Genomic DNA, 20,832 nt, shown 5'->3' on the forward strand with positions numbered 1-20,832 from the left:
ATGCTCCTTGATCCCTTTGTCGATAACGTTCTCTCTGATAAGCTCATACCAGTGTTTGACAGCACCTTTATTGAGTGAACGAGCCCTTTCCGTTGCAAGAGGCCTTGACCAGTGAGTCTGAAGTTCATCACGGTATCGATCCAAAAACCTGGGCACCCATGATTCCCCAACAGGCTCGACAGGTTCCTCCCTCCCTCCCAAAATTCCGTTTGCATGCACAGCAATATTTGCCAAACTCGGGGGAAGGGCACGGTCGGACGACTCCAATATCCAGTCCACGAGGACCCGCTCCTCGGCATGGGTGAGCTTCCTTTTCGTCGCATTGAATGCGCTCATCGAGGTACCACCATTAACCAAGGCCTGTAAGGTGCTGCTGCTAACACCGTACTTGTCTGCAATTGGCCTGTATCCGTGTTTGCGTACCCCATCCGGTTTTGCCTGCTCACGTAGGTACTCGTCAATTGCGTGCTGCATTGTAGTATTGTCGACGCGCCGGCGTTCTTGCTGCTTCACGCGCTCGGATAATGCACGTCCCACCATGGCGATAACGCGTAATTAGACCTTGTGAACCAGTTTGGGAGCTTGTCAAACAAGGAAGTTGACGCTGAGAACAGTGGGAAGGTGGTAAAAAGATGTACCTGTCACGTCGTTGATTACCCCCACGTCCAACATTTCTGCTGTCCGCATTTTTTCTCTAAATGTCCCTGTTCTTTCCAAGTTCTCTTTCTAGAAGGTTTGTTCATCTAGGGTTATTTTTTTTGGGATACAAAATTGACCTAATTCAAGTGAGAGCAAAGATTAGCATAGCGACATATCACTGATTCGAGCTCTTTTGGTGTAATCGATGTCGTAGCACCTTAACAACTTCACCAACCAATCCCAAATTTTTTCGACATGATCTATGTACTTGTATAATGATGTGTACGAAGTATGACAACAAGTGAAGAACATTTGCGTGAGGTAGAGCTAAGTGTCCGAAGGACCGCCGGAACACTGTAAAGGGGAACTTCTTTTTGCTTCTCCACAGGGCCCAGATATCGCGATTTAATGCTGAGACGCCTCTGAACGGAAGTTAAACCTTGGTAAACGGCAATCTCTAGACCAATTCTATGACGGTCTAAACTCGAATACGCGCGAACGCGTAGCACATCCTATTGGCAGCTCAAACATAAGTTCAAGAATCGTTCAGAACAAGGGGAGTGTGAGGGGTTCGAATTCCTTGTCGAGTTCAGGTGTAGCATTGGTAACTGGACTGATTACCCTAATACACATACATATCTGCATCACGAACCCGCCTGGCTCTCCGTGCTTAACGATTTTGACGTGCATGGTGAAACGGGGCAGAAAACGAGAGATTCAAACCCTTTATAAAAACACGCACATCTATCTACTCAAGAATTTGCCGCCAGCGGAATTGCAGACAATAAAAAACCCAACTCAAAGGCTCCCAAAAACAGCGGCTCCGTCCAAAAACGTCGCCAACACCCTCGTCTCCATAATTTCTTCCGCACTCACTTCCATAATATCCCGATCTAGCACCACAAAATCTGCCCTCTTGCCCACCTCCAGTGAACCTAATGTGTCTTCTGTGAAGGACGCGTAGGCTGGGTCGATGGTCATGCCGCGGAGGGCTTCGAGGCGGGTGAGACGCTGTTCAGGGAACCTGGAGGCGACATTAACACTTAAATTTTTTTGGGGGGGAAGCGAAGAGGTGGGAAAGGGAAGAGCACTCACCAACCCCCTTTTCCGTGAGGTGATTTGCCATCAAAAGACACCCTTGTAATGGCGGCGTAGAATCCTGCAAGTGGGTTAACGCCCTCGACGGGAAAATCGGAGCCGAGGGTGATGCGTGCGCCGTTGTCGAGGAGACTGCGGAATGCGTAGAGGCCTTTTACTCGTTCTGGGCCCTGATTTTGTGTTTATGGGTATAAGTGACCGTATTTTGTGAAGGATAAGTGTGTAGGTGGTGATAGGGGCATGCGGGGAGCATGGGGGTAGTGGGAAGTGGGAAGGGAGTTAATAGAAAGGAAGAGCGGATGATCGTGATAGGGAAGAGGGGATAAGTGATAAGGAAGGAACAAGTGACGAGAATGAAAGAGGTGTGTTTGCGACTTACGAGGCGGGGTTCCGCGAACCACATATCACTTATTCTATTCGTATTCCGTCAGCATAACAGTTGGACAAGCGGGAGATAGCCGTGAGGACTCACACGTGTGTTGGCTGAATGCTAGCAATGACTATAAAGTGGAATCGTTATATCAATCAGTGCGCACTCAAAACGCTCATCAATCAATGTACCTCCAAGCCTTCCAAGACGCGCCATATCCTCCTTGGTCATGATTTGCGCATGCTCAAGCCGTGGTCTGAGAGCAGAAGAGTTTGCTCCTTTTAAAGCCTCCTCGAACGCATCTAAAACGACACCATTGGCGCGGTCGCCAATCGCGTGGACGTTCTGATTGGAAGGTCAGTGTTATATGTTTCGAAAAAACGGCGCACGTACCACTTGCCAGCCATCCTCGAGGAACTGGGGGATGACTGCGTGAAACACATGATCAGGAAGACGCATTTGGCCACAAGTAGATGGATTATCCGCGTAAGGTTCATATAACTAATGATTATAATTAATTAATAAAAGTGAAACGGGCCATGGAGAAGGGGGTGAAACTTACAGCCGCACCACCAGTCCTCAGCGCACCTAAATTCAGAAAACTAAGCAGATGATTCAATGGAGTGAGGCATGATAGTCCTACCATCCGCAAAGATCTTGACGCTCCTCGCTGTCAGCCTGTCATCCGGCGTTCCAACAAGAGGTGTTATCTGATTTCCCCAATACGGGCCGTTCTCATCAAAGTAAGTCATCCCATAGATTCGTATCTTGAATAAATCAGCTCGTGATTATCTTATCCTGACCAAAAGGATGAACTAACTTACAGGCAAGGGTCCCAACGCGGTTTGTCTTGTGGTTTAAGATTTCAAAGTGGGAAAATTGTTCAAAAAAAAAGGTAGGGAAGAGCCTGAATCAGTGAGGCTGTGCGAACACGAGGCCGGGGAGACGCAGCATACCGTCGGAAGAAAGCCAGGAATCGGGCTTGAATCCTGCGTCGTGCAAGGACGTGAGACCGTGTTGGAGACTGTGGTCCACTGTGGTTTTGAAGCGGCGATAGAGGTCGTCGTCAGTGAGAATCGGGTGTTTGATGAGTTCTTGAGCGTTGTCAATGAATACACCTGGAAAACCCCTCCATACATGAGCATAAGCGAAAGCGAATATCAATTTAATTACCTGTTGGCTCCCCATTCTCATCACGCAAGATAACACCACCTTCAACCGAATCGGGGAAGGGTGCATTTGCATCCAGGGTAGCTCGCGATACCCAGATGGCGTGACCATCACGACTTTGAAGTATGACAGGGTGGCCCTTGATGAGAGGATAAGCGTCTAAATCACGCTGCGTATCGATGTTCTCGTCAGATCGCTACGAAACAGGAACACGCGTTATGCCTCACCCAAGTCGGCATCTTCTCAACATCCCAGGACGCATGGTCCCATCCCCATCCTTCGATGATATGCGTGGGGTCGGATTCGAGATCCGGATGTGCTTTGATGTAGTCCGAAACGAAGGACGCAGTTTCTGGGCGGAGAGGAAAGGTTGAGTGTTTGTCAAGGGGATGGCAAAGATGGGAAGATGCCTTTGGCGTTTTTCCCCAGAGAAAGAGGGATTTGACGGCTGGCACCGTATTCGAGGATGTGGCAATGCGAATCTGTGTAGGACATTGGCAAGGGAAGGGGTACTAGGCGGGGGACGAACCACTGAGACCGGGGACAATGATAGTGCCTGGGGCGAGGTGGCGAACGGTGAACGATTTTCCGCCTGCTTTCTTCCATCTCTCACGGATATCATCTGGGGGGTTTCGATGAATAAACACCACAAGCATAGGAAGGGAAAACAACTCACGGAGAGAACCGGTATCTCTGACATAAGGGCCCTCCACTAACATACAATCAACTTGCGTGTTTTGCTCGTCTACCGTAAAGATTCCCTTCCTCTTCCCAGCACAGACAGCGTACGTCCCAAAGATGTTCGAATCATGACGTGGCGAGAAATAGGCGAGGGTGGACAGAGCCACTATAGCGTATAGGAGCTTAAAGCCCCAGCTGAGTGGTGGTTTCGAGGGTGCAGTAGGCGCTTGCCTTTTGAGGAGCGGCGCTGAGGGTGCGTCTTTCTCCTTGGCAGCTTCCGGAGGAGTTATAGGTCTGTGGTGAAGATTAGACATGGAGCTGACTTTGACAAGCTGCAAGAGAGTGAGAAAGAGCTCTTAAAGACTCTGTGAGCGACAGGCGTGAGGCTGGAAGAACCAATTTTTGAGGGGTGCATCACTGCATAGCCTCGAAGGTTGAGTTTGTGGGCGTCTATTTCACATCGGCACCCGCCGGCGTTTCCTCCCGCGTGATAACCGAAAGTAACCAAAGCCATAAATCGGTCCTGTCGATGAAATGAACACACCGACTGGGCGTAAGTTCATCGATACTACTGATCAAGCAAAAAGAAGAAGAATTCTGGAAGCCTAGGTCTACCCTTTCATACGGCGTTTGTCAACTTCTTACATTCAATCTCCATTCCAACAGAACTTAATTAATATAGCTCCTCTACGTAAACAATAAGGAATGTTGTTGTGATGACAATATAGTAAGTACGATAGGTAAAGAATGTGTTTGTTCTGTCGAAGATAACCTTGCGAGAAATAAGATGAGATGATTGGGCGCCTTGTGGGGGCCCCAAAGAGTTGATAAGTTTGCAAATCGTCGTAAACGGTTGGTGGTAATCCTCCGTAGACGCCATTTCAACTGATAAACTGTGGCTCTCGTAGTATATTTGCTATTGAAGTCGCGCGAATATGTCGGGATCGTCTTGGTTAATAGACCACGGGAGCGAAAACCGGCATATAATTGTAAGGGATAACAGGCGCAGACGGAGGCTCAATGTTGCGGCTGGGCATTTGAATACTCGGCTGTCGCACATTCGGCATCGGCATGGTTATTACACTGTTACACCGACGTCGACTTGGCTGATAGAACGTATCCGCAGCAGAGTAAATCGCAGAAGCAGGGGTGACAGACGTAGAATCGGGAGGACAAGTCTTAAGAAAAGGAATCGTTGCCCGTCGTAAAATTGGCATGGGCATCTTCGGGACGAGGCTGGTATATCGACGCCGTCTAGATTGTCCTGGTTGGTAAGATGGATCGGCAGAAGGACCAGAAACGGGCGGAGGAGCTGGAGTACTGTAACGCAAAGGCGCAGTGTGAGCGTATCCAGACGCACGCGAAGCATAATCTGAACCCAAAGGTGCCTCAGCAGGAACAAGCACCAGCCTTTTGATCGTTTTCTTCTTCTTTTTTCCTCGCGGCGACACCATGTCATAGCTATAACTCGGATAGCTTGTCCGGTCTTCACTGAAATCTCTCTTCACAGCCTTCTCAAACACCTTCAGCATAGGACCAAAAATTGCCAGCTTAAAGGCCAGATAACCGCACATTTGCCGCTCCATCTCATTGATCGCTTCATGCGTGAACTGATTGCGCGAAACAGTAACCCAAGCGGTGTTATTGTATGGTCTGTCGCTGAGGATCTTCGCTGCGAGCATTAGGGTCGTTATGAAGAGCTGTTCTCCGCCCATTCCGTTTGCCTGTGGATAATATTTTTGGAGACGCCGGAGAAGGATCAGAGAGGAGTATATCACAGAGGTGTGGACTTGACTTCGGTATAGAGCGTAGGCGATAAATCTAGGAAGACTTTGTTGGCCGTGTGATCGGGGCAGTGAGAAGAGACTCCGGATGAAGCGGTTGCAGAGACGGGCGATGGGCTCGAATCCGTAGTAGGGCGCTGATATGGAGAGTTCGCGGGGAATGGTGACGTAGTACTGTGGGGGTGCATAGGTGGTGACAGCGCCGGCCCAGCGGAAATAGTAGTGATTGTAGTGGTAAGCAGTCATTCGACAGTCGTAAGCTGTCGTTATGTGCGTGCAATGCATGTTGAAGAGAGGATGGTAGTAAATTAGGCAATGAGAGGGGAAATGAGATGCAGGAGCGGAGGGAGATCTTATAAGAGGTCAGGGGGTGGACACCATGCTGTTCCGCGTTGACAATAGCTCTCTGTGGGTCCCAGCAACGTTTTTGTGGACACTCGACGTTCAAAGCTAACTCTCCACAGCAAGGTGTGCAACCGTCACGCGTCACTTGATATCGACAAAGGTAAGTATTATTCTGAGGGGTCAAAGCCATGACTCGGTTTTGTGGCAACGCTCGTTTGTGGATCATTTCAAATGTTGGATGATCAGCGGCAAAATTCAGCACCAATCAACCAGTATTTAGGATGATGGTCAAGAACCTGTCATGGTGCAGATTGGGTCTGCGTCATATCGAGTGAAGAAGGGAAAGATGGGGTTTTCGCGGCAATGTCGGATAGTGGTTTCGGTTGGGTTTTGGGGCCACTGGCAATGGTTGCCAGTGGACAAGGACAAGACAAGGACAATACGAGTAAACAAAAGCGGTATGTCTCTGTTTGGGCACAGGAAAATTACCGTGCAGACCAACGTCTGTACTGCACGGCTTTCTCTAATGGCCCTCTTTGTTTGGTACATTGTCTTCTAAGTTCTGTGGGCCAGTGCCCGCACAATATCTACAAAACGCCAGGCCAGGCCCCAAATTTGCTACATAGCTCAAAAAAGACACAAAAAATGTCCAACCAGTGCCAAAACCGTTTGAAGACACGGCGGCTGCCTCCAGGTGACTTCCAAATTCAGATATATCCGTCTGATTCCGTCAAGGACTTTGGCAGGTGGGTGTTTTTAAAGTGTCCATGGTACAAAATCTAGCGTCAAATTTTGCAGAAAGCCGAGAAAAAAAAAGAGGGTGTAGATGTGACCAGACTTGACAAAGAGCGACTTCAAGTGGGTATAGTCCTCGGTCGAACAAGCCAGCCGTTAGGTGGGCTCGGGGGCGACAGAGGCGAAGAGGAGGCAGCGGGATAGTGGGCAGGAACGTAAGGGCCTCGAGGGGGTACATGACTATAAGCGAAAGGGGGCGCAGCCGGAGGAACCATATTCGCAGGAGCAGACCACCCTTGCCTCGCCTTCCGTTTCAAGAACCTCTGAGGCGAGTAACTTGGGTAGCTCATCCTATCTTCACCAAAATCCCGCTTAACCACCTCCTCAAACTCATACAACACCTCACAAAAAATCGTCAGCTTATAATCCATATACCGACACATTTCCCTCTCCATCTGATTAATCAGCCGATGCGAGAATTGGTTCTGCGAGATGGTAACCCAAGCTGTATTCGAAAACGTCGTGTCGTCTAACACCTTCGCAGCGATCATCATCGCGCTGATGAACAGCTGCCGTCCAGATTCCCCATTCGCCTCGGGATAATGCGTTTTGAAGCGGTGGAGGAGTAAAAGAGCGGCATATGTCACTTGAGGTCGTAGTTTACTCCGATATAAGGAGTAGGCGATGAATTGGGATAAGCTCTGGTGCATTGGTTCGCTGGTACATTTGAAGAGACTCCGGATGAATCGCGCGCAGAGGCGGGAGGGGGATTCGTACCCGTAGTAGGGCGCTTCTGAGAAAGAGAGCTGGTGAGGGATCGTTGAGGGGAATGGAAGGAAGGCTTGTGGGGGCGCGTAGGTGTGCGCACCGGAAGCCCAGCGAGAGTAGGAATGTTGGTAGTGGTGCCCGGCGGTTCGGCGGCGACTGAGCGGCGCTATGCTGGCCATGTACATGTCTAGGAGAAAATTTACTGGATAGTTCAATATTGGTGGAGGCAAAGAGTGAAGGTGGGGAGTTTATAAGGAACGGAGGTGGGTGGCCTCTGCGCTTGAGTCTTGACAATGCAGTAGGTTCTACGGGCCACAGCGGCGTTTGTGGCCACTCAAAGCGTATTGCCTCAGCCTTCGTCGACAAAGGGCCATGAGGTTTTAATTGTAAATTAAGACAACGCTGGGTTCATGTGGTTGCAGTGGCTCGTCGATTGGAAACCTGAAGAACGCAGTGGCGAGGTTAAGCGCCCATGGCAAGGGCGGTCCCGCCGGTGATGTGGCTACGACATAAACAATCATTGAAGTTGCAATTTTCGTTTATGAAAGTAAGAAGGCCAATCACCTTGAACGATTGAGTCACATTTTGCATGATTCGAGAGTTGAACGTCAAGCGCAAGTTGTGGCGCGCACGTGATGCGAATCATGCGATACGGAGTTTCAACTCGCCTCCAAGTGCTACTCTCCTAGTCGTCCACCCAACCACTGTGTCCCATAGATACCCTCCAGGACCGGAAAGTACACGTACTATCTTATTAGGAGGTGGAACTAGAGCGTGCTTTCAGTACAACGACGATGAGAGGAATGAATAGTTCTCCGGGATGAATCTGGGTCATGCGGTAGTCACTTCAAGTTGCCAACGAACCCGTCACGCCCGGTATTGTTTTCGCGCAGCAATCCATTTCTATATTTGTTAATTTTCGCAGGGCCTCTGACAATCCAGTGGAATGACGTTGGCGAAGAGATGCGGGGAACGGATTCGGGCGCCAAGTTGCAGATTTTTTTGTTGGGTTTCTGAGCTGGCGAGTGTCCGTCATTTTCAGACTTCCTTTACCAAATCACAATTGACAAGTCGCGTTGTGATTCAATTAGATCTAAATCTAAGATAGGTGCACTTTCAGGCCTTCAGTGAGTTGCGCTTACAATACAATAACCTCACCTGATCCTAGTGCGCCTGAAACATTGATACTACCAAACACTGCTTCGACCTCATCGTATATTCATCTACGTACTGTTACTCCGTCGCGTAGGCGGAAGCGCGTGGAAATCTCGCAGCTGGGATAGGAAGGATGCTCATCGAGGGGATCAAGAGAACCAGTTCAACAGCACAGGACTGTACTTCCACTGGCAGCCTCGGAAAGAGGGTATTTGGGCAAATGTTGACGTCTGCAAGGGATATTGTTCGTGAGTTGGTTCGTCCTGATCCCGCGGCTGGGTTTGCTGACAGCGTTGGTATTTATTAGTCTATGGCGATGCTGATGAGTGGCGGTTTTGCTAGGCGCCCGTACACGAAGATCGCGGGTTAACTTTCGAGGGCACATAATTTGTCAGGTTGGGGTTGAAAATCAGGTATGTATGTATACCGTTTACGTTCTGAAACGCTGAAGCGGAAATGTCCAGCCCGAGCCGTGGCTAGGCTTTGTAAATCCTGGCTTAGGTTGGCCCGCGGCTTTCAAGCCGGGCAGTCACGTTGATATCATTACTGCCACTCCGCGTCCCTACCCACCCATCTCACCCCTATTCCCGCTATACTACCTCACTCTCTCTACTTGTTGCAAGGCAGGACCATCACCTGACATATCTCCTCAAAGCCGTGCACATTCTGACCGCTTCTGACCTCTCCATGCCAACGCTCATGAGTAGTGAAATGGGATGAACAGGACCTTCGCAACAGACGCAACTCCGCATATGCCTTTTTTTTTCTCAGAGTTTTGGCTAACGTCACGGTGATTTGGATGAACGTTGCGGCGACCGGGGGAATGCTTTTTGGATTGGATGAGAGTTTGAGGTTGAGTGAGTTGTCAACAAGCGGCAAGTAGTGACCGGTTGACCGGTGAATGATTGTACCGACTACTACTGATCAAGCAAAAAGAAGAAGAATTCTGGAAGCCCTCACCAAGAACCTCTGGGCCTTGTCGTTAGGCGTACCGTTGCTAGGGAGGAATTTGGCCTTGTCTGTATCGGTCCCGCCATGCTGGAGAGAGATGGCGTGCCAGATGAATGTTGTCAGCTACCTATGTATACCCACTGCGCACGGTATACTAATGTGTAAGAAGTGTTATCGACTCACTACCAGTCTCTCGTAGGAGGAAGCTCGGCTTAGTGCATTCGTGACGACGGCAGGCGACCAATTGATATTTCCTTTATAACTCTGACGTCGATATATTCCAGCTTGCAAATATGGTATGCGCTTAAAGCGTTTAAACTCTACTTCAATTTTATGCTAATCAGCTTCTACTTTTCTGCATCAGAATCAGTCTCTCGGATGCATTTCCCATTGACATTCACGGCCCGGGACGCACTCACCTAGCATCGAAAGTGCGCTGCATCACCGCTATAGACCGCTATTCAACTTTTTCGAGTGGGTGGGTCCCTTGGATTAGTCGCTTTGACTGACTACTATCTATATCTTACCAGGTAAGCCCAAATGGGTACCCGCCGAATCGTGCGAGCACCATACCCATCATCAGTAATCATGGTGCTGCGAAGTTGGTGCTGCGGTACACTTGAAACAAACTTGAAAGCCCCCGATGCCGATAATATTCCATGAATCTTGATCTTGGTCGTAGAGGTACCATGGATTTCCGTTCAAGTTTGCCCAAACGTTTTCCGTTTGTTGCTCTTGCTTGCCTTGAATTACTTACCTCCTCCCGTTGCCCGAATTACCTCCCGGACTCGTCTACCGCTCGTCTCCCAAATTACTTGACGCCATTCCTTTTACTCACTCTCTTTACTCCGCCCATCCATCACCTCCCCTCCATCCCAACGAGAAAAAAAATGTCCTTCGACCAACGCCCACCCGAATACCACCACTCCTGGCCAGCCTCATCTTTCCCCCCCTCATCGAAGCCATCACCAAAATCAACCCTCCAACTAGCGCTCCAGACCCACCCCTCGGCCCCTCGGCATATTTCACATTCGCGTAGCACTTTGCCTAGGGTACGTTCCCTCTTTCCAAAATTAAACAAATACATGGATAATGAATTCAACAGGACGACTCACCATACTCTTACGCGTCTACTCAATCCCCAACTAGAACACCTTCAAGTTTCCTCTCCGAAAAGGTACTCCCTTCTAACTCCTTAAACCTGCCCTTCCTTCCTGACTCTCCTCAAACAGTTTACCCTCTCCCCCGATCCTCAGACATGGGGCACAAACCTCTTCCCTCACATCCGCGAACCAGACGACTACCTCCATACACCCGATCCTCACCACCTAGACTCCAAGCACACCACGGATTTTTTTTCAGTTAGGGCTATGATGAATGTGGGGGGTATGTTCGCTACGTGTGTTGCGTTGTTGGCGTTGTTGTACGTCCTCTTCTCTCTTTTTTTCTTTCTCCTCCCTCGCCCTCTTCCCCGAGTCCCCTCACTGTTCTTTTTCCCTTCGCCGAGGGAACACAATCCAGGTGCTAAAATTTTGTGTACCCGCATAGTCTCATATATCCCATTTCGATGCACTTTACCATCCACCAACAAGGGAAGTTCGGGGGGTTCAATTTGGGTGGGATCAATGCGTCTGGGCAGGTACGTTCTCTCTTCTCTCTCCTCTCACCCCTGGCCTCACTTAACCTCCACACAACTGAATAACCTGCAAGGTCCCAAGCATGCCGGGGAACTGGGGCCTGATCGATTTAGACACGCCCCCAAACCTATACACCAAACCATCCTACCACGATCCCTCACAAACACTCCAGCTCGTGTTCAGCGACGAATTCAATACCGACGGGAGGACTTTTTATCCGGGGGATGATCCGTATTGGGAGGCTGTGGATTTACATTATTGGCAGGTACGGCCGTCGTACGCTTTACCTTGTCACTTATCCTTTGTATCCTGCCGTAACTGACCGTAACATCTCCGACAGACGAAAAACTTAGAATGGAACGACCCCGCCGCAATAACCACATCCAATGGCTCCCTCCTCATCACACTCTCGGAACAACAAACCCACGGACTAGACTTCCAAGGCGGGCTCCTCTCAACATGGAACAAGTTCTGCTTTACCGGTGGGCTATTCGAGACTTCCGTCCAGCTGCCGGGCGCGAACAACATTGTGGGGCTGTGGCCTGCTATATGGGCTCTAGGGAATTTAGGTCCGCAGTTTTTTTTGGGTTCATCCGAGCTATATGGGTTGACATCAATTTATTTAGGACGAGCGGGGTATGGTGCGACCTTGGAAGGCCTGGTACGTCCCCCTGCCCTTCCTCTTCCTCTTTCTTCTATCAACCCCCGGCCCTCTTTTGCAGTGGCCTTATAGCTACGACGCCTGCGACGTCGGCACAGCCCCCAACCAAACACTCAACGGGCTCCCCCTAGCAGCGCTCACAAGCGGCGACCAGAAATACTTCAACGGGTCTTTATCATACCTCCCCGGACAGAGGCTTTCGCGGTGCACGTGCTCAGGCGAGTCTCACCCCGGCCCGACGCATAGTGATGGGACGTTTGTGGGGAGGTCGGCGCCTGAGATTGACGTTTTTGAAGCTACGGTGAGTGTGGTCGTTTTTGTTGGTTCTTGATCAAGCTTGAATTCGGTCGGATTTGTAGGTCTTGGGTACGCCATTGGTGGGAAAGGTATCTCAATCAAATCAATGGGCTGTAAGCTCCTCCTTCCTCCCATTACCAGTATATTACTAACGAGGAGTGGTATGTACAGCCGTTTAATAATGGGTACGCGTGGGCGAACACTTCTCAGAACATGATCATCCCGAACACGACTGGAACTGAACTGAACTCCTATGTTGGAGGGGTGACGCAGCAGAGTACGTCAGGGCTTACGATTACCGGTGGGTTTTTACTTCTTGGCTTCGGGGTAATGTTTTTCTAATATTGCGAGGTGGGTAGATCAGGGATGCTACGAATTGGAAGATGGTTGTTTTTCTAAGTATGGGTTTGAGTACAAACCAGGTCCGCACTTTCGTCCTCTACCCATTTTTGGGCTTTCATTTAACGAAAAGAAATTCGCAGGGTTCGATTCTGCGGTTCGCATCATCCCCTCATCAATCATTTATCCGATAATAACTTCGCTCCTGGACTGGATAGTACATAACCTGGATATCCAACTCGACCGTATCATGGACCATAATGGCTGCTGGTATGGACGCAGACACAACCGTTGAGATATCCGCGCGTCCTGTACCTCAAGAGCCCATGGTGCGCACCATCTCACGACTGAGCCCACCTCACATCATTTCAATTTCCCCTGCAGTACCTAATAGCAAACCTGGGACTATCAAATGGCTTCGGCACTGTTGACTTGGAGCACCTCACATTCCCGACTACGATGCGGATTGACTGGATACGGGTGTACCAACCCACCAACGCCATCAATGTTGGATGCGATCCAGTGAATTTTCCTACGGAGGCGTATATCAACCAGTGTGTCCTTTTTTTTTCTTTTCTTCCAACTTTCTTCGAGTCTGCTTGAATTTTCTATTTTTTGAGTCTGCTTAGACTCAACGTTCTTTGAGGCTGTTTAACTCTCTCCCAGTCCTGCTTCGGATTCAGAATTACTGTTCCTCTATACCTCCCCTTTTCCTTTGCTTCTCGCCAATGCTCTGTCTTTGGATTGTTTTTAACGGTCTTGGTTTGATAGGTACATCGAAGCATACACAAATCCGAACCTTACGACGTGGCGAGATGACTACAAGCAACCGTGGCCGAAGAATAGTTTCGTCGACGCGTGTTGAGGGCTTTAGCTGGAGCTTTTTGCACGGATACTAGATCGGGAGGCCTTGTATTGATTGGAGTCCGGGTAATCCCATAATTTTATTTGTATTATCGTTTAGGATGCGAGGATTAGAATCTAGCGTATGTACCTTGATCAATAAAATTTGTGAGTCCGCCCCATGCATGTGTTGATGGCGTGGCAGAGCCACGAGGCAAGGGTTCTGACCAAATATAGAACTCCGCCTGACCCAGGATACAGGTTTTTGGACACAACGGTCGTCGCAAAGTCGTCGGGAGGGACGCGGACGACTGTTGCTCCCTGGAGTTGGGATGCGATCAATGCCATTTGCATTCACCAAAGTCGCCACATACGAGGTTCCGGTGGTGTGGGATTAGTGGCGACACAGCGGTTTTGAGCCCATAAATGATAATGCATCTTGTTGATAAGCTTTCAAATGTCGGTGTCCAATATCAGATAATTCTGGTCATTTAAATCATGTTGGAGTATGCGACGAAGCTACGAAACACGTACCACCACTTGTGGCGAGTCCATCACTCCGCAGGCAACCGTTCGCGTGTAACAAATGAATTGCTCAAAAAATGTACAAATGCCATAATGCAGAAATCTATAGTGCTTGAAAGAAATGTGAGGATATAAGTTAGGTTCTCGCACCAAAACTTGATGCAACGGACATGCAGACAACACAACAAAGGGCCGCTCCAAGTTGAAACAACTTCGCCTATTGCGGAGGTGGAGGTTCGGAATCGGTTCCGAGTTGGTCGCTTCTCCTTAGACGTTTTTGAAGAGGTAAAGTATTGCCTTCGTGGCCGCCATCAACTTTCGGAGCTGACAGAGAGGGCCGCTTCTTGGACGTAGGCGAAGACAAAGGAATAGATTCGCCGATAGGAATAAGGCCAGGATTTGATCCATAAGACGATAATTCCAATAGTGCAGCAACGGCCGCATCCGATGGGCGGAAATCTTCGTTGCGGTGAGCTGGTGGGGAAGTTGCTCCCTCCGGCACATAACTGCAGCGTTGGTATAGGGGTAAGAAGGTGGTGCAAAATGAAATGTAGCAAAAGACGCACTCTTCCTCGTCTAGTTGACGCTTAAGTGTGTAACACCGAGTTTCAAGTTCATCTCGCTCTCGGGAAAGGCTTGAGGCCTTATCCCGAAGTACTCGGGCAAAGTCAAGGAGGCCGAGGATGGCTGCGCCATGTAGCTCAGCGCGTCGACGCCACATCGCGCATTGCGTGCGCAGGTTACGGTTTTCAGCTCTGAGGCGTGCAAGCTCATCCTCAGAAGTAGGGCTTGTGTCAGACATTGAGCTAGATGAGTCGCTTTTGGCAGAATCGATGAAGACCCTGCGGCTGCTCGGATTTATGTGAAGTCGGAGTTGCTGTGGGATGAGAGCTGGGCTGATTGGAGCTATCGACGCCGATCCAATTAGCCGATTATAATGCAAAAAACAATGACATTGACAGACCAACAGAATACAACGAGCGGCAGACCGGACAGGGGTGAAACTGAATGGGCGGTTTTACAGCCCGCACTGTTTTAAAAATGCATTCACTGCAAAAAATATGCCCTTGAATGGTTTATATGAGAAAAATATGCGTTGATCGCAAGAATGTTACGTACTGCATGGAAGAGAAATGGGTGTCTTCAAGTCGTCGACTCTGCAGATGTTACACGAGGCCATGATGGGAGGAGGCGTCTGAGATATCCCGATATTCATGGGGAAAGAAGAATCGTCTTTAAGTACCACGGCGGTGGAGGAATCGACCCTATCAGTCACTGTCGGCACACTCATCCTCTTGGACAGTGAGAGTTAATGGATCGAGAAAAAGTTCGACGGGGAGAATCTCGGTTCCCTCTATCCTGAGGTGTTTGGCAGGGCCTCTCACTCTAGGATAGTCGCGTTTGGTCCGAACTGTTCCGGGAAGGAGCATGACTCGCGGTATCAGGGGGTGACAACCATTCTGCAAGCGTGCGTAGTTTGAACAATTTTTATGTCGAATTGGTCGGAGGTTCAGAAAGACCGTCCTAGGCTATTCCAGATTTCGGTAATAGGGTCCCTAGCAATTTAGGATGAAGACGCCTCTAATTGGATATACTTACACACAAGAAACAAATCTTTCACAGACATTGAAAAATGTGAAGATCTCTCGAGATGCTGCAACCCATTCGATGATGTTTGCTAGAAAACAACCACAAACAGGGATTAGATCCGTCGGTGAAGGTTTGCGACCGATATTCGTCGCCAATTTGTCACCACAACCTGTGCCTTGGAGCCTGACGCGGCCCGACGGATATTGAATATGGATTTGCGATGTTAGGTGACGAAGAGTGGGCGGGAAATCCATGGATTAAAATATGTGGTTACGTCGCAAACGAATGCGTGCAACTGTATCGACTGCTTGTTGGCAATTGGTTGGCAAACAAGATATCAATCAAGTAAGATGCAGCAGGATGCAGCATGGCCGGTGTAACGCATCTGCAGGAATCTGAGGGGCATGCGAAATATGGTGCAACTTCTTACAAAGGCCGAATCGGAGAGCGCCAGGGTAAGAAGGTGGCTCATGCAAGGCTCATGATGTGTTTTCGAATTATCGTGTGATATTATGTAACCCTAAAAATAGTTCGCTCATCATGTGATGGCCAAACTTTTCTTCGTCACGACCTCCATTTTTACAGAGCTTGGATGCAGAATCTAACGCGACACGCTCATGATGCATGACGCCGACGTGGCTATAGAATGACATTCGGGCCCAATCATACAGGTGGGTTAACGAAACCGGGAACCGCCAATCGGACGAAGAAAGGTTTGAGGGCCAACGATGCCCCATCACCCAGTTTCAAACCCCCGGCCGTTGAGCGTCCAGGTGATGTCCTGGTCCGGGGTTGCAGCGACGGTCGTGGTCGTTCGACGGCTGTAGCTATTGAATCCGACGGCAACTGTCGTTTGGATGCTACGTCCTGAGGACGATGTTAGTACGTTCAATGTTCAATGTTCTGATGAGACTCTCATTTCTGCAGAATTTCTTGATACCCTCGCTTGGCGAAAAAATGACCCCTGGACTATGGGCTACTAATTCTCGCACCCGCTGATCGGCAAAAGGCGGTGAATCGTGCCGATGAGATGTGGATCTTGCAGATACGGGCTGGGGAGCCAGGATTCATCAGGGTGGTGGTGGTGGTGGTGGTGGTGAAGAAGACGAGGAGGAGGAGGAGGAGGAGGAGGAGGAGGAGGAGGAGGAGGAGGAGGAAGTGGATCGTGGTGAAGGGGTTAGTGAGACGATGACCTGCCACCCGCCGATGCGGTGTGCACGACGAAGGGCGGACAACCACGGCAGGATGACACAGGACGACACCCGCCCCCAAGGACGAAAAAGCGACGCCAGCCCTCTCCACCAGTGCAGGAGAACCTCCGACGACTCAGATAGAGTTTCTCAAGCTTGCTCGACACTGCGAGGCTACGTCGTCAAGAAGTTCTATAATGTTGTCACGAACTTCTTTCACTTCCAGGAGCGCTCGGAATACATTAACTTCTCGCCTGATTCGATAACGATAACGCGTATCCCCCCACTTCCCTCTGTAGCTGTTCGACTCCCGCTCCCTATGTTCGTCCGTCGAGCGTGGGCAACATCGAAATGCTCTCCTTTCCGTTCAAGGCGTGGTCAATTGTGGTAGACATTCTGTCCGCTCACCACCACCAGCACCAGTCGCCCTCCACCAACGTTCAGCAATGAATCGATTTAGCTCACAAGGAGGGTGTCGTTCCTAATTTTTACGACATCGCCTTTCTCCAGAAGTGCATCACTTCCTTCACCTCGGGCTTGGTTTGTCGGCGTCGACCCCCATTCAGCGACCCGGGCGTTTGCCGTTTTCCCCCTCGATCTTCCATTCGTCTCGGCGGCTTTTTGGTGTTCTTTTCACACCGAGTAAGCTGGTTTTTCTGGCTTTAACTGTCTATTTAGGCCTAGGCCTAGTACTCGAAAACATTGCGTGTTCTTCACCCGCGGATTACCTTACAAGCTCGAATGACCGAACGAGCCTCCGAAGCGATAAGCCAGCAACACGGTCATCCCCACCGCATGTGGAGATGGCCACGGATGAGATGTTGGATGTAGTTTGGCGTGGAATAAAGAGGCCACTTGAGGATGGCCTTGGATAGGTGGACCAGCGCGATTTTATGGATTTCACGTGGCTTTTCCCTTGCACGCTATTTTTCATTGGCACTTTTTAGGGCGTGTCGGTACTTCCATATCACTTTCACGCTGGAATGCAGGACGAAGCTCAAGGGGTTTCCCATCACCTACAATACCGCAGGGGAAGGCTCAATGTGATGTGAGGGTGTTGAGGACCCATAGTACACGTGTGTATCTTGTCCCCCAAGTAACGTTGCCGAAGGAGTTCACCCCGACTGTTTCTTCAGCTCTTACAAGTGGGTCGGCTTATGTCTGTGGGTCGAATCACTACAATGCTCGGAGACAGAGTTCGGTTTGTCCCCCATTCTCTGCACCAATTACATGGTTGGGCGAAGCCTCAGGCCTGCGACAGCGCATGAGCCTCTTGCATAGTCAATTCAGAGTTAAATTCGGAGCCATTGAGAATCTAAATTCCGTAGCTGACGTGGTGGAAATTTGCCAGAGCGGACCAAAGGGTTAACGACTGAGCAACGTCATGAGCGCTTGGGACAGGTTTGCCATCATCATCAACGTCGACCACGACATCGACAAGCATTGTCAAGCAACCTGCTACCGACACACCTTATAACCCCTGACTGACACTTTCTTCTTCGAAAGGCAAATCTCCTCTTGAGATTGCGTTGCGGAGATGGCCTTCTCTGAGTCTCCACGGGAATCGAACTCGACGGGCTTATGCAAAGTTCAAAGCTCCATCACCATTGGTGCAACATCATTGGTAAATTTTCTCTATTTCACCTGATTGTTCTCATCTATATAATCCTCCTTCTAGTATTGCCTTCATTCCGATCCTCGTTACGAAGTACGCGCAAGCAGAAGTTGGTCAGTTTCCCGGCTGTTTTTGTACTTTCAATCACGACTCTGCAGATCCTCAATACGGATATAGGCTATGCCAACCCGACGGTCCCCACCTGCTCTCGTTGCCGCCAAACCAATGCTTGGACTTCACGCCTATCCATCGCCCTTTCTCCCAGTTGTCTCTATCTTGCTTCAACTCAATCGTCAACGGATCTGTCCACCTCCTCATTCTCAACCACAATCCTCCCGTATCGGATCCGCAAGGAATCTTCGTCTTCGAATGCTAGGAACTATCGTCAGGTGATACTTCCTATTGTGCGTTTGGGTCTGATTGGACCACGGAGCTGGGTGTATCGTTGGAAAGACCTTTCAGTAAAGTAAGTCACAAGACTTTGAGTTCATTGCGGCTAACGTACCTTTCGTTTCAGATAGCCAACCTATCCCGGTGGATCGCGCCAGGATCACTCGAGTCCTATACGACACTGACCATCAGCTTTATATCACAGACGCGAACATCTATCTTCATCTTCATCTCACCACTTGACTCGATCTCGACTATAAATCACAACATGCCAACGCTCCCGCCCATATACGTTAATCGACGGCCTAAGCCCACCGCACCGTGCACACAATATCCACCTCCTTGACAGAGTCTGGGCCCGCCGCCCTCGCAGCACAATCTGCTGGGACTTGGAGTGTCTGTCCTTTCTTGAACCATGATCTGGCACGTTTCCTCGACTTAGCACTTATGGTCGGCATCGAACTTCCCAGTAGAGTTTCGAACGTCAATGAGATGTGGAGGAACGTCAGCCATTTATGTGCAGTACTACTCAAATGCAGCGCTGAGCCAGCGTCGTTGAAAGACGGCTCAGACTTGAAGGTTGAGGGTATGCTCAATGTCTAGTATTCAAGGTAATACTACCCAAGAGTATTGGATGCTGTGCCTGTACTGAAGGGGGATATATTGCGTGAAATATAACAATAAGTGTTCATAGTAACGAGACAGGGTTCAAGTACCAAAATGTGAAAACGATAAAGTGTCCGGGAAGACAGAGACGAGATTTCGCAGGCATGGAGGGAGTAACGAAGGGTGTGGAGTGAGTTGGAAAGAGTCCGAGATGCGTATGCGTAGAACGGTCGTAACAAGACTCGACAGTAAAACATATCTGCACCAGGCCCAATTCCGACATATCCCTACAATTGGGACATTTCGACCTGATCGAGTTCTTGATTAACAAAGGAGTCAGCGTCATTTGCCTCGTCGACTTCATCATCAAGAAATCCAACGTCGATGAGTTGATCGCAAATGAATGAAAGCAAACCCCGTTCACTAGCGGGTTGTCGAATCTGCTCCCTAATTTTCGGATATTCTTCGTGGCAGGCCTTCCGTATTTTTCCCCGCTGCGTAGAGTGGGCTAGTCCGAGAAATGAAATCGGTTTAATTCCTAAAGAGAGTGGAGTCAGAAAACATGAAAAAAGAAGGAGAAAGAATTCGGATGATGGTACTTCCAAATATTGCCGCAAACACACCCGTTAGGAAGGTCCATAAACCTCCAACTTGGGAAAATCCTTGTAGAACGGACTTGCTTCTGTAATCCTGTACCATCCTTGATTCGGAGAAATCGTATTGCATAGTCACACGGAAGGTGGAGATATTGCGACCCTGCTGAATGAGGGACTTGATGATGCCAAATGATCAGAATATACATTGGGTATACATGCTATCGCAATAGTTTCATAAGACTGGGAAAGGGGAGAGCTGTGGTCAACAGTAAACGGAGATTTAATGCTAGCATGATACTTACATCAAATATACTTGCAAAGGCAGACAGGTGAGGTCTTTTTAACAGCTGACGCAACTCCCAGGTGACATCACCAGCCCTGTTAACCCCTGGGGGTATTGCGGTGCCAGGTGTTCTTTCAACCACAGTAATTGCATCACTGGTGAGACCAATCATAATCTGCACAGAGTCTGTGATTAAGTCATCCATTGTGCCGACTCAAAGGCCCATCTCTGTAAAGTTTAAAGTTATCAGAAGGTCCGTAGTACAGTTTGGGTTTGGTAGTTGGAAAGATCTTTCAAAAGCTACATAGGAAGATAAGAGCTTCTGTTATTCCTGGACATTAGAAAGAAAGAAAAACATGAACCAGTGTTGCCTTTGAATCATAGATGCATGAAAAATTGGCTCCTAAGACCACAATGATACAATTAGTAATACTGCAAGATGTGTGACCCTCTAAAGATATTAGAAAATCCTTACATTATTGTTCTAGTGGAACCACTACAGTCATCAACTGGTCAATGACACAGCTGGGTCAATGTCACAAAACAGTTTTGCTCTCCCATTTT

At 49.2% G+C, this 20,832-nt stretch overlaps 7 protein-coding genes across 7 annotated transcripts; 2 read left to right on the plus strand and 5 right to left on the minus strand.

The window, feature by feature from the left end:
• Positions 1–1,437: 1,437 nt before the first annotated feature.
• Positions 1,438–3,630, minus strand: LACBIDRAFT_239661 (uncharacterized protein; the record flags this gene model as incomplete). Its single annotated transcript, XM_001887473.1, has 9 exons — positions 1,438–1,663; positions 1,735–1,907; positions 2,117–2,150; positions 2,210–2,237; positions 2,299–2,452; positions 2,501–2,608; positions 3,041–3,225; positions 3,281–3,446; positions 3,505–3,630. Coding segments are annotated over 9 exons (1,200 nt in total), but the record flags the coding sequence as incomplete, so codon positions are not given.
• Positions 3,631–4,911: 1,281 nt separating this feature from the next.
• On the minus strand, positions 4,912–5,988 carry LACBIDRAFT_310371 (uncharacterized protein; the record flags this gene model as incomplete). Its single annotated transcript, XM_001887474.1, has 1 exon — positions 4,912–5,988. One exon carries the CDS (start codon positions 5,986–5,988, stop codon positions 4,912–4,914), a length of 1,077 nt encoding a protein of 358 aa, XP_001887509.1.
• Positions 5,989–6,674: 686 nt separating this feature from the next.
• On the minus strand, positions 6,675–7,798 carry LACBIDRAFT_295529 (uncharacterized protein). The gene has a single exon (XM_001887475.1). It carries the CDS (start codon positions 7,773–7,775, stop codon positions 6,942–6,944), a length of 834 nt encoding a protein of 277 aa, XP_001887510.1. The 5' UTR covers positions 7,776–7,798; the 3' UTR covers positions 6,675–6,941.
• Positions 7,799–10,985: 3,187 nt separating this feature from the next.
• Positions 10,986–13,495, plus strand: LACBIDRAFT_239682 (glycoside hydrolase family 16 protein; the record flags this gene model as incomplete). Its single annotated transcript, XM_001887430.1, has 13 exons — positions 10,986–11,119; positions 11,245–11,335; positions 11,407–11,598; positions 11,674–11,902; positions 11,960–11,994; positions 12,056–12,304; positions 12,354–12,404; positions 12,463–12,592; positions 12,651–12,725; positions 12,774–12,787; positions 12,849–12,959; positions 13,015–13,184; positions 13,402–13,495. Coding segments are annotated over 13 exons (1,575 nt in total), but the record flags the coding sequence as incomplete, so codon positions are not given.
• Positions 13,496–14,215: 720 nt separating this feature from the next.
• Positions 14,216–15,428, minus strand: LACBIDRAFT_332902 (uncharacterized protein; the record flags this gene model as incomplete). The annotated part of the gene is made up of 5 exons (XM_001887476.1): positions 14,216–14,504; positions 14,565–14,904; positions 14,963–15,028; positions 15,118–15,263; positions 15,286–15,428. The coding sequence occupies 5 exons, from the start codon at positions 15,426–15,428 to the stop codon at positions 14,216–14,218; spliced, it is 984 nt and encodes a 327-aa protein (XP_001887511.1).
• Positions 15,429–15,955: 527 nt separating this feature from the next.
• LACBIDRAFT_332903 (uncharacterized protein) lies at positions 15,956–17,169 on the plus strand (the record flags this gene model as incomplete). Its single annotated transcript, XM_001887431.1, has 2 exons — positions 15,956–16,043; positions 16,634–17,169. The coding sequence occupies 2 exons, from the start codon at positions 15,956–15,958 to the stop codon at positions 17,167–17,169; spliced, it is 624 nt and encodes a 207-aa protein (XP_001887466.1).
• Positions 17,170–18,679: 1,510 nt separating this feature from the next.
• Positions 18,680–20,473, minus strand: LACBIDRAFT_332904 (uncharacterized protein; the record flags this gene model as incomplete). Its single annotated transcript, XM_001887477.1, has 6 exons — positions 18,680–18,765; positions 18,899–18,954; positions 19,099–19,374; positions 19,681–19,927; positions 20,013–20,160; positions 20,288–20,473. The coding sequence occupies 6 exons, from the start codon at positions 20,471–20,473 to the stop codon at positions 18,680–18,682; spliced, it is 999 nt and encodes a 332-aa protein (XP_001887512.1).
• Positions 20,474–20,832: the final 359 nt, after the last annotated feature.

Source organism: Laccaria bicolor, genomic scaffold (genome assembly GCF_000143565.1).
Source record: "Laccaria bicolor S238N-H82 LACBIscaffold_45 genomic scaffold, whole genome shotgun sequence".
Lineage (NCBI taxonomy): Eukaryota > Fungi > Basidiomycota > Agaricomycetes > Agaricales > Hydnangiaceae > Laccaria > Laccaria bicolor.